Source organism: Magnolia sinica, chromosome 10 (assembly GCF_029962835.1).
Source record: "Magnolia sinica isolate HGM2019 chromosome 10, MsV1, whole genome shotgun sequence".
NCBI classification, from domain to species: Eukaryota; Viridiplantae; Streptophyta; class Magnoliopsida; order Magnoliales; family Magnoliaceae; genus Magnolia; species Magnolia sinica.
The window spans coordinates 80,929,788-80,941,660 of record NC_080582.1 but is presented as its reverse complement, the minus strand read 5'-3'; the positions used below and the strand labels follow the sequence as shown (position 1 = coordinate 80,941,660).

Below are 11,873 nucleotides of genomic sequence, written 5' to 3'. Positions count from 1 at the left end.
ACATATCTCACAAATCGGAATGAGTTAGTTGACGTACCATATATGATTTTGGATAGGATGAGCTACTTTAGCCAACCAATCCCGCATAGCTGGTTTGCCCATGTCAAATTTGTGAGATGCCATCAGATTGACGATCGAATTTCTTGTTTAGGAGTTGTGTACAACATGCAAAGTGTTTAGAAAAGTTAGGAAAATAACGTGGTTAAGCCACATAAGATAATTACTATAAATAGTAAATTTACTATTTATAGTAAGTTATGAATTTTAGGGAGTTTTAGTTGTAGTTTAATTCCGAAACTTATTCTAAAGCTTGGTATATCTATTTAAAGGGTTGTGAATTTGTTTTTATTATCTAACAATCAATGTACGAATTTTCATGAATATTATTTCTATTTTCTTACTTTTTCCTCATGGAGTTGAAAAGTCTCTATGTGGAGTCTAGAGAAGCTTCGTGGGTTCGAAGTAGTTATCTAGAGGAAGACGGTGATCGCAACCTCATCATGTTCATCCCTACGTCAACAATCAGAAGCTATCTGCATCGGGCAGTCCCTAGACCGGCCCTGTCCATGGAGAAACCACCCCTAGCCTCCACGGGACATCAGAACGGTTTTGCAGTAGCCTGTGGCCTACACCCAAGCTTCTTGTTCGGGCTAAAACGTCTGTCACTGCATTATATTCTCTAACGTTTGAACAAAATGGCAATTGATGCCCATCATCTCTCAGTGCATCACATATAGCTAGACCATCACTTAAACAGTAAAATCGTAAGCCATAATTAGTACATAAGGAAAGGTCTTTTATAGACCACATTAGTAAAATCATAAGCCATAGGTATATAGGGAAAGGTCTTGTGAAAACCAAGCCAGATTATATTAAAATTATAAGTTTCTTTTTAAAAAATAATATGCATTTTTCAATTGAGCCAAAGTGAGATGAGCCGGATCCGAGCCGATAAGAGAAGCTGACTTCTTTTTTTATATTTTATGTTTCTAAATCCAACGTGCGAGAGGAACCGACTTTCATGGTCACTTCATTCCCTTCCTCTCTCTCTCCATCACTGCCTTTAAAACCCCCTCCACTCCCACTATCCCAACACATTTACCTCTCTCTCTCTCTCTCTCTCTCTCTCTCTCTCTCTCTCTCTGTAGAAGGTAGATACATGGCTGTCTCTGGTGTGTTCACGCAAAGCAGTATCTTTGTGCTATCCGGTTTTGCACTGGAGAATTCATTGAGAAAGTTAGGCTCGACCCGCAAATCTCTTCACAATAACAAGTGCAAGGTTTAAATCTCTTTCTCCATTTTCACCTTATTTTCTTCCCTTTTCGATTACAGAAAATTCCATACTCAATCCTTAAAGAATAGCAACAAGAATATATCAGTGCACACATATAATGGGCGGGAATTCAAACCCCATTTCAGAAATCTATCTTGGAAGAGAACCATGCCGGACATGAATTTCCTACAACTGTTGTAGAGAGCCCGACGCAATAATAAGTTCTGTGGGGCCCATCCTATTGTGTGGTTGACATCCACCCATCCATCATTTGTGCCAGCTCATGTTATGACGCGAGCCCAAAAAAGTGTGGCTGGTTGGGTGGTATACATGATGCATGCGTCCCATGCGTAAATGGGTTAACACGGAAACGGATTGGCTACTCCCCTGACACCAGCCAATGGCTGGTGGTCGGTGCTTGTGGGCCCCACCATGATGTATGTGTCTCATCCATGCCATCCATCTATTTTTAGAGATCATTTCACAGTATGAATCCAAAATTTGAGTATATACAAATATCAAGTGGACCACATTACAGGAAACAGTGTTGAATGAGGGTAAACCATTAAAAACATTTTTGGGGCCATAAAAGTTTTGGATAAAGCTGATCTTTGTTTTTTCTCTTCGTCTGGGCCTGTATGACCTAATCAACATATTGGATATCAAATAAACAGTATAGTAGGTCTTAGTAATATTTTAATGGTGGATATCCAATCAATTTTTTTCATGTGGTGTGGTCCACCTGAGATTTATATCCCTCTAATTTTTTGTATCAAGCCATAAAATTATCTGTAAAAATGGATGAACGGAATGGATGAAACACATACATCATTTTGGGGCCCACAGAGCACCGGCCATCAGCCACGGAGCTGGTGGCAGGGGGAGTAGCCAATCCGTTTCCGGTTAACACGGATTGCCTGGAGACCCGGTCCGACTCTGTGGAGCCCACCTTTGATGTACGTGTTTTATCCACGCCCTCTATCCGTTGTTCTGTGGCCCCCCAAAAAGTTTCTATGGGCCCCACAAAAAACGAATATCAGCTTGATCCAAAATTTCTGTGGCCACCCAAAAAGTTTTCAACAGCAAGCATTTAATCTCCACCGTTTCCTATGGTGTGGTCCACTTGAGCCTTTGGTCTACTTCATTTTTGGGCTCATGGCCTAAAATGAACTGGCAAAACAGATGGATGGCATGGATAAAACACATACATCACAGCGGGCCCCACGGACCGCATCCATTATCGGTATGTTATCTCATGCATTATAAGGGCCGATACACCTGCGGCAGTGAAAACTGTGGGGTTTAAAATCGTGATGAACTCTTATTTTTTCGTGGGATGTGTTTGGCTGTACCAAATTTAAGGAAGTATCTTGAAATTTTGCACTAAATTAGACTATTTAGTCCTGAAATATCATGATATTTGGTGCAACCAAACGCACCCGTGCAAACCCTTTATTTTCATGTATTTGTTGCGACAAAAGTCGTTTTTCACATGTAACATTCCATTTGGAACTTTTTGAGCTAATATCCCAATCCATATTTCTCTTTTGGGTGCAGTTCTACACCATTGCATCTGCCAAGGACAGCAATTCAGGCAGCGGCAGAGCGATCTCATTCACCAAAGATGGCCCCCAACATCATCAGAACCGTCCATCGCTTGATTTCTCCGGAGAAAAGCCTCTAACTCCAACTCTAAACACTATCAACTACCCAATTCACATGAAGAATCTCTCTACCGAAGTAATTGTAGAGGCCTTCTTAGCATTTAAGTGCTCTGAAACATTTCTAGGGTTTTCGTCGTAAACCTGATTCATTTTCACTGTCCAGGACCTCAAGACGTTGGCCGATGAGCTCCGGTCGGAGATAGTGTACACGGTGTCAAAGACGGGCGGTCACCTGAGCTCAAGCCTCGGTGTGGTGGAGCTGACGGTGGCATTGCACCATGTATTCGACACGCCCAATGATAAGATCATCTGGGATGTGGGTCACCAGGTAAACATGTTTAGCTTGGTTTTCATGAGAATTTCAAATGATCTTATCTGGTGGGCCACACCATGTATGCAGCATGGCCCAAAATTCAGGCCACTCTAGTCATTCGGCCAGCCACGTGGACGACTAAATGAACAGTTAATGATAGAGCGACCTGTCTTCCTCATTTGACATACATATGTGGGCCCACCTCATGATTATTCTGATGTAATGCATTGGATTTTTACTAATTATCTCGACGGTTTTCTGGCGATTCTGGTATTGAAGGCTTACGCGCATAAGATAGTGACGGGAAGGAGGTCTAGAATGCATACGATCCGGCAGACATCAGGCCTAGCAGGCTTCCCAAAGAGGGATGAGAGCGCGTATGATGCATTTGGAGTTGGACATAGTTCTACAAGCATCTCAGCTGGGCTAGGTATGGCTTGAAAATCATGTCCACAGATTGAACGGTTGAGATTTGTTTTTATACACTGATTATTGTTTGTTTGGCCCAACGATTCAGTACAGGTTCAACCCATGATCTCTTGAGCTACAACATAGTTTAAAAACTCGAAAAAAAACTCAACTCCAGTCACGAGAGTCAGATAGAATCGACCAGATTTCACCAAGACTAGAAAAACTCGATCTGGTCGCGACTCAGTCGAAACTCGACTCTATCTCAGATTAAGTTGGATGGCTTGACATTATGTTAGATATTATTTGAATTCTATCTTGACCATTTATTTGAAAGATAAGATTGGATGGTTAGGATCAGCAAAACATCAAGATTATCAGAAACATGGCACATCCACAATGGGGTCCACTAGGTGGAAAGTCCAAATCACAGGGTCGTGGGTCCACTAGCTTAAACTGTGCCTAATTCAATTATCATTTTTTTTTTCATCTACAGGAATGGCGGTCGGCCGGGACTTGTTGGGGAAGGATAATCATGTGATCGCAGTGATCGGTGATGGAGCCATGACGGCGGGCCAGGCGTACGAGGCCATGAACAATGCAGGCTATCTTGATTCCAATCTTATCATCATCTTGAATGACAACAGGCAAGTTTCACTTCCAACCGCTACCATAGATGGCCCGGCCCCACCCGTTGGGGCCCTCAGTAAGGCCCTCACAAGGCTCCAATCCAGCAGAAAGTTCAGGCAACTCCGAGAAGTCGCCAAGGTAATGGATAATCTCTCACTTAAGATGAAATAGTGTTGCTCCACTCTTCTACTGCACCATAGGTGATCCAGACCATTCATCTAGTAGTCCCTATCATTACCGATCGAAGGTCCGCCAGTTAGATGAACGGCCTTGATCACTATGAATGGGGTGCGAGATGTGTGCAAACGTAATATTGTTGAAATTGAGACGATTGGAGTAACAGTTTGGATTGGTGGACAGGGCATTACGAAGACGATCGGAGGGAAGATGCATGAAGTTGCCGCGAAGGTCGATGGATTCACACGGGGGATGATGGCCGGTCCCGGGGCATCCCTGTTCGAAGAGCTGGGACTCTACTACATAGGACCTGTTGATGGCCACAATGTGGAAGAGCTTGTGTATATCTTGGACAAGGTGAAGGCCACACCTACGTCGGGCCCGGTTCTCATACACGTCATCACCGAGAAGGGAAAAGGCTATGCTCCAGCTGAAGTGGCCGCTGACAAAATGCACGGTGAGGATTGCATCAATTCACCATTAGAGTTCTTCTAATATGCGAGTGGCAACTGCGGTTGGAACTAGGCTTCTCTGGCCAGGGCCAGCCTGTCTAAATGCTGCTTTGATCTGGGCTTGGGTTGAGCCATAAGGATTGTTAGAGCTCAATTATGGGCCCACCACAACTAGCCTGAAGTGGTCCATTTTCCTTCGAGCTCCTATTTCTTGCCGAATTCACCCCAAGATGTGGTCCACCTAATAGTGGTACCATAGTTTTAGTGGGATTTAGAGCGAGTCACTGCAAACTCACTAATGACTCGAGACTCGTTGAGTCGACTCAGCTGACCAACAGCTAGTTATTGATATTGTTTATCTTAATTAACAGGTGTTGTGAAGTTTGATCCCAAAACGGGTAAGCAAATGAAACCCAAAACTCCTACTCTTACATACACTCAGTACTTTGCCCAGTCGTTGATCACCGAAGCAGAGAGAGATGATAGCATCGTAGCCATCCATGCCGCGATGGGAGGTGGGACAGGTCTTAATCTATTTCAGAAGCAATTTCCTGATCGGTGTTTCGACGTTGGGATCGCTGAGCAACATGCAGTGACATTCGCGGCGGGCCTGGCAACGGAGGGCCTCAAGCCCTTTTGTGCAATCTATTCTTCTTTCCTACAACGAGGCTATGATCAGGTGATTAATCAAGGAAAATAATGCTAATATCAAATGAGATTTTTGTACAATCAAGTGTAATGGAACATAAGGTGGAATACAAGATCCTGACCGTTCATTGGCTGAGGCCAATCTTTGATGGGCCAAAATCAGTAACAATAGACTTATCAGATGATCCTACGATCCTAACCACTTGATGGTAACTGCGCCCAAATGTGGGAGGTGGTTGTTTCAATTCACTTGGTCCTGAGTCAAGTGGCTTAGCCGAGTCGGATCGAGTCACCCCATTTTTCAATTCTGGCTGGTGTTACTGAATCGGGGTCCATCTCGATCTAATCATGATAAGAAGTGGGTCCCACTTAGATCATGGTGGGCTCTACATCTAGTGATCATATGATCATTGATGATCAAGTACTCGACAATGGATCATTTCTCTTCAGAGCACTAACATTGTCTATCATATGGTATTGCAGGTGGTCCATGATGTAGATCTCCAGAAGCTACCGGTGCGATTCGCCATGGACAGGGCAGGCCTGGTGGGTGCAGATGGTCCCACCCATTGCGGGGCATTCGACACCACCTTCATGGCATGCTTGCCCAACATGGTGGTGATGGCCCCTTCTGATGAGACTGAGCTCATGCACATGGTTGCTACAGCTGCAGCCATCGACGATCGGCCCAGTTGCTTCCGGTTCCCTCGAGGGAACGGCATTGGATCTCTCCCCCCACCAAACAACAAGGGAACACCATTAGAGGTACTACTTCAATTTATTTTCTCGTGAGATCTGGTCCGGCCATCATGTGGGCCTCATGGGCCGAAAATGTGGACAATATTTTTGCTAACGTTGATGATCTAAAAACAGGTGGGAAAAGGAAGGGTGGTGATTGAAGGAAGTAGGGTAGCCATTTTGGGCTTTGGAACTGCAGTGCAGAATTGCATACATGCAGGGCAGCTTCTGAAAGAGCTTGGCATTTCTGCAACCGTTGCTGATGCCCGTTTCTGCAAACCGTTGGATACAGAGCTAATAAGAAGGCTGGCCCGCGAGCATGAGATCCTGATCACCGTTGAAGAAGGATCAATAGGAGGGTTCGGATCACATGTATCACATTTCTTGGGCTTGAATGGACTCTTAGATGGAAATCTAAAGGTAGTTTTATCACCTTCTCTATACTTTTTCCTTTCTTTTTCAATTATCGTTGGATCACGATGCGTGCTGGAATGATGGGCCCACCGCCCCTTAGAAATTCGGAGCTGATTGATGGGCCATGCACCGTTACATCGTTGAGCCCAAATAATACAAATAATCAGGTGGGCCCCACTTTGTATGTGTGATGGGCTGGAAATCAAGCCTTTCCATTCATGAATGGGCCACAAATGCATCAAATGTGTAACGCTAGCCGCTCTCTACAACCGTTCATTTTCTTGGTCCATAACTGATTTGTGGACCACAGCAGGGAATATGGGCCGGCCCACCTGATGAATGGACCATGTATATTACAAACCTATTCTGAATGCTGCTCCACCAGAAGCCATAGCCATTGATTTCTCTCAGTTCATAATCCCGGTGTGTCTATTCCACTACACAATCTGATCCAACAGATACGATTGCACACTATATCATCTGTCTTCTGTGAAGGACCATCATGATCCGAATGTGTTTTATGGTGCAGTGGAGGGCTATGATGCTTCCAGACCGATACATCGATCATGGATCGCCGAAGGACCAGATCCAAGAAGCGGGCCTCACTTCCTGTCACATAGCGGCCACTGTATTATCCCTCATGGGCAAAAGCAAGGAGGCTCTCAGTGTGTTCCATTGAAATTCAATCAAAATCTCAAAATCCTTCATCTGTAAATCCCATCCGTGTGTGTCTATATATATATATAAATAAATAAATAAAAAGAGATCCTCTAATGAAGCAGGCCAGAGGTGTATGGCCCACTTTTTGCACAAGATGATCTGATGGTGGGCCAATATTTTTAATGGGTTGGACGTTGCACACATATGACAGGTTGGAAATTTTCTGCTTGGCCATTGGAGCAATTTAGAGTGACTTTTTTTAAACCGTGGCTAATGCCTGTGGTTGGATCTAATTAAATATCTAATCCGACCCATCAAGCGCCAATATTAAAAAGGGAAGAGAAGCGAACGCTAGTTTGCCTTCAAAATCTTGAAATGTCAGCTAACTAGCCTTAATCTTGGTGATACCAATTAAAATTCTTTTATTCCTCGATTATGGTTAGGCAAGCCTCATTGAAGATATGGGAACTAAAAGATTGAAATTGTATAACTTGTACTAACCCTATAGAAATTAAAGACATTGTAATTGACCATTTCAAGAATATCCTTAACTCTAGTGAGCATTATGGGTCTCAAGCCAACTTAAGCCTAATGGACAACATCAATCTTCTTACTCAAGAAGAGGGGAATTCCCTGTGCACCTATTTACATTCCTAAGTTTATTGGCTTATTCTTGGAAATGAAAAGATGTCTGTGAGGTGATATTTAGTTTCTTTAATCGTCTAATTTGCTAAAGTAATAAAATAACAATTTAATTGCTCTAATACCTAAATCCGAATTTCTCCTTTCCTAAGGACTTGAGACCCATCTCACTTACAAGATTATCTCTAACAATATTCTGCTTAGTCATGATTTACTTCATGGGATCAATCTTGATTCGAGCCTCACCAGACTGTGCCTTAAGGTTCACATTAGAAAAACCTTTGATTCCATCAACTGAAATTTCCTCCTGGTAGCTCTTCGAGCTCTTAATTTTCCCAATAAATAGATAAGTTGGATCACTACCTACATTTTCAGTCCTACTTTTTTAATTATCAATATCAGTGAAAAGTAGGGGTGTACATCGAATCGAACCGAGTCGAGTTGGCCTCTGCTCGAACTCAGCTCGGCTCGGTCCTCGAGCCTGACTGGCCAGCTCGGCTCGGTTAATTCAGTCAGCAGCTCCTCTAATTGCTAAGTCAAGTCGAAGTGTGACTTGAGTCAGAGTTTGTGGTGCTTACCTCTCTCCAATGAAAGTGGCCTTATTTAGGATCGATGCCTAGCCAGCTTCTGGAGTTGTGTATCTTAGGGGGATATGCTGTATTCGTTGAAGGGTCCTTATTTAGATGGGGATCTACTTCTGAAAGTATCATCGAGCCTACCTCGGTCTATGTGATATTCGGTTATAGAATCTCATCAAATCTTTCTTTTCTTGTTTCGAGGTGGAATTCTTTCTAGATTTTTCGTCTCTCAGGTCGAAGTCAATCTCATCAACTCAGGGGGTGAGTCCTATTACTGAACCCTGCCTTTAAGCAAGTCAGCTCAAGGGTTGGCCCAGGGCTTGTTTCTATGCCGACGTCTCACCGGCTTGAGAAGTTTGTCCTAGTATTGTAATTGACCCAGCTTCAAAGTACACCTTCTTCTATGATGGGTTGTATTCCTCGTAAAGTGGGCCAATCTGGTTTCCCCCACAACTAATATCATCATAATACAAAACTTTCGTGGCTCCTATGAGTTTCCAATGATGGGTGTTCATCCCGGCATATGGCCCACATGAATTTTGGATCTACCTAGTTTTTAGACTCATGTTTTATCGTGCTATTAAAAAAACTGATAGATGAAGTGGATTTGTCACAGGCATATCTGTGAACCCCATAGCTTCCACAACAAGGGCCACAGGAATGTCTCCATGCCATGCAATCTGCTTGCCTATATATGCGGGCGGGCACAGAGATTCCACGTGCATCCCGAAATAGGGAATAGATCGATTAAACTCAATCACGTTTAAAGATGGACCGAAAAATCATTTTTCAACCACCTAATGATTAGATATGGAACATGAACGGTGAGCCCACCATTGAAAAAGATCCAAGCCAATGACTGGGGACAATGATTTGGTAAGTAGGGTGAGTGACTCAGGCAAGTCAGGTGAGACTCAGACAATGTGACCAGTCTAATGGGGTCCACATATTGTATATATAAAATTCACTCCATTAATCACATGAGAACCATTATTAATTTGCACCACACATACATAAGATTATTACAATTCAAAACTCTTTTAGGCCCATCAATTGATCAACAATGTAAAATTGCTCTTAAACTACGAAGTTCACTTCATAGGGCCTCCAATGGTTTTTATTCTTTTAATTTTAGCTGATTTCTATATCTTTCATTCAATCTTATTGAATTTGATCTGATTAATGGGTTTGATAAAAGATACACTGCAAGATGATCCCACAAAATAATCGACCTTCCATTCACAACGTCCCCACAATGTGCATTATTTTTTTTAATTCCAAGATGTAACATAAAATTTTTTATTGAATGACAGATAGTTGTCGAAATTATTTTTTTTTTTTAATTATAGCGTACTATACTTACACCTGTACCTTTGTTGAGCCCATTACAAGAAGAGGCAGTATCCAATTTGATTACCTTTTACTTGAATGCATGTTGTGTCATGGCCCTGCCACCATTGATGTATATAGTGACTTGATGGGATTTATGGGCCACACTTATCTGTATCCTGACAAACAATGTTTGGAAGTTGCTAAACTGATACGTGGCTCAATCAAATTCAGTCATACTCAGGTCACCATCAGCGTCCGTGTTACACACTGCCTACAGCAGTTGTAGAGATTGGCAAACGAAGAAAAGAAAATCTGTAAGTTGTAGTGGAGTAATCAAAAGCTTTATGGGGATCATTGGGATCCTCGCGTGAGTCATCCTTGCCATCCATCAGTTTAAGAAAATCATGTTAGAAAATGAGCCCAAAAATGAGGCAAATCTAAAACTCAGGTGGGCCACACCAGAGGAAACAATGTGTAAAGAAACACTACCCATTGAAGCCTTCTCACGGCCCACTGTAATGTTTAAATGCCATCGAACCGGTTCGTAAGGTTATTCTCACTAGGATGAAGGAAAAAAAAATCAAATGTTAGCTTGATACAAAATGACTATGGGCCCATGAAGGTTTCATTGGTGGGCATTCAACCCAACGGTTTCTTGCTCATAGAAGATAGGTCTGGTTATCATGGATGTTTAGGAGCGTTGGATTGCAGCGATTTTTAACTAGCAGAGGAAGAAGATTGGGCTGGACCTTATGGAAGGTTCAGATAAGTGACGTGGATTCCAATGAATTCACATATAAGTGGATACATGCAAAGGTGTCCATGCAGTTTGCTCATTAAATGATTTCTTACGAATCCGAGCAATGGGTGTAACTTGGAATATCATTCCTCGTGCCATGTCCATGCTTTCGACGCGGTTAATGAGGTGCTTGGGCAGAATGGGCCTCTCCTACCTTCGTCAACCTTCGCCTTCCTTCCTCAGCGTATTATAGACTTTATTTTCCAGAGAGGTTTCTCCCGTTGGATAGAGCCAATCACTGTATCTGGCCGTTCTGCATTAGGTGTTTTCTTGGTCAAGTCAGCGTGGAAGCTCAGCAGGGCAGCCTACCCGCGCAGGGCCTGGTTGGGGTGGGTCTGGCACGAAAAATTGCCACCCAAAGTTTGTCTTTTCGTATGGAGAATTCTGCAGCGGGCGATTCCTACTGATGTAGACATTCAGGGGCGTGGTGTTTCTTTGGCCTCCAAGTGCGTCTATTGCGATGGCATTGCAGCCGGTGGCCATAATGTTGAATCCTTCTATCATCTTTTCTTAAGCAGGGAGACAACTTCAGCTATATGGAAAGTTTTTGGGCAAGCTTTCGGAACTCCCTTCGTCACCAATATATCTATCCAAGACACCCTCGATCTATGGTGGAACCCAGCAGGATTGCAGCGGTATCACTCCCCGGTTCTTAAGATTTCCCCCTCTTTGATTTTGTGGGAGATTTGGAAGTCTAGAAACTCGGCTAAATTTGATGGCAAGGCTATGTAGTTGGTTGAGATTGTGGTCAAGGTGAAGTGCTGGATCTCCTTGCTTGTTAAACGCGCCCCTGACCAGCTGTGCCCGCCTCCTACCAAATCTTCTCGCTCTCTTCTGGGGATTTCTGTTTCTCCTCACTGCCGCTCTCTCCCTATAGTCATCAAGTAGGAGAAACCTTGCAGGGGCTAGTCCAAGCTCAACATCGATGGCTCGGCTAGGGGAAACCCAGGGCCAACAGGGGTTGGAGGCATTTGCAAGGGCGAAAATGGTGAGTTTATTTTTGTGTTTTCAGCAAGCTACAAGCTAGCTTCCAACACATATGCGGAGCTCCGAGTAATCCATGATGAGATCGCCTATTACTTCAGCTTTGATGTAACGTCCTGTTCAACTAGAACAGTGTCCTAAGGCGTCCACGTAGGATTTAC

At 43.4% G+C, this 11,873-nt stretch overlaps 1 protein-coding gene across 1 annotated transcript; it reads left to right on the top strand.

Annotated features, from left to right (window-relative positions):
- Positions 1–1,093: 1,093 nt before the first annotated feature.
- On the top strand, positions 1,094–7,459 carry LOC131217131 (probable 1-deoxy-D-xylulose-5-phosphate synthase 2, chloroplastic). Its single transcript, XM_058211905.1, has 10 exons — positions 1,094–1,279; positions 2,831–3,013; positions 3,101–3,265; positions 3,530–3,680; positions 4,155–4,426; positions 4,649–4,922; positions 5,289–5,596; positions 6,049–6,330; positions 6,439–6,723; positions 7,247–7,459. Exons 1-10 carry the CDS (start codon positions 1,160–1,162, stop codon positions 7,394–7,396), a joined length of 2,190 nt encoding a protein of 729 aa, XP_058067888.1. The 5' UTR covers positions 1,094–1,159; the 3' UTR covers positions 7,397–7,459.
- Positions 7,460–11,873: the final 4,414 nt, after the last annotated feature.

Bases quoted from the DNA above. Each gene is read 5' to 3' on its own strand.
- LOC131217131 (XM_058211905.1), top strand. From the start codon at position 1,160: ATGGCTGTCTCTGGTGTGTTCACGCAAAGCAGTATCTTTGTGCTATCC. The intron at 4,923-5,288 runs GTGAGGATTGCA...CTTAATTAACAG, and splicing joins GGCCGCTGACAAAATGCACG to GTGTTGTGAAGTTTGATCCC. The intron at 6,724-7,246 runs GTAGTTTTATCA...TTTATGGTGCAG, and splicing joins TCTTAGATGGAAATCTAAAG to TGGAGGGCTATGATGCTTCC.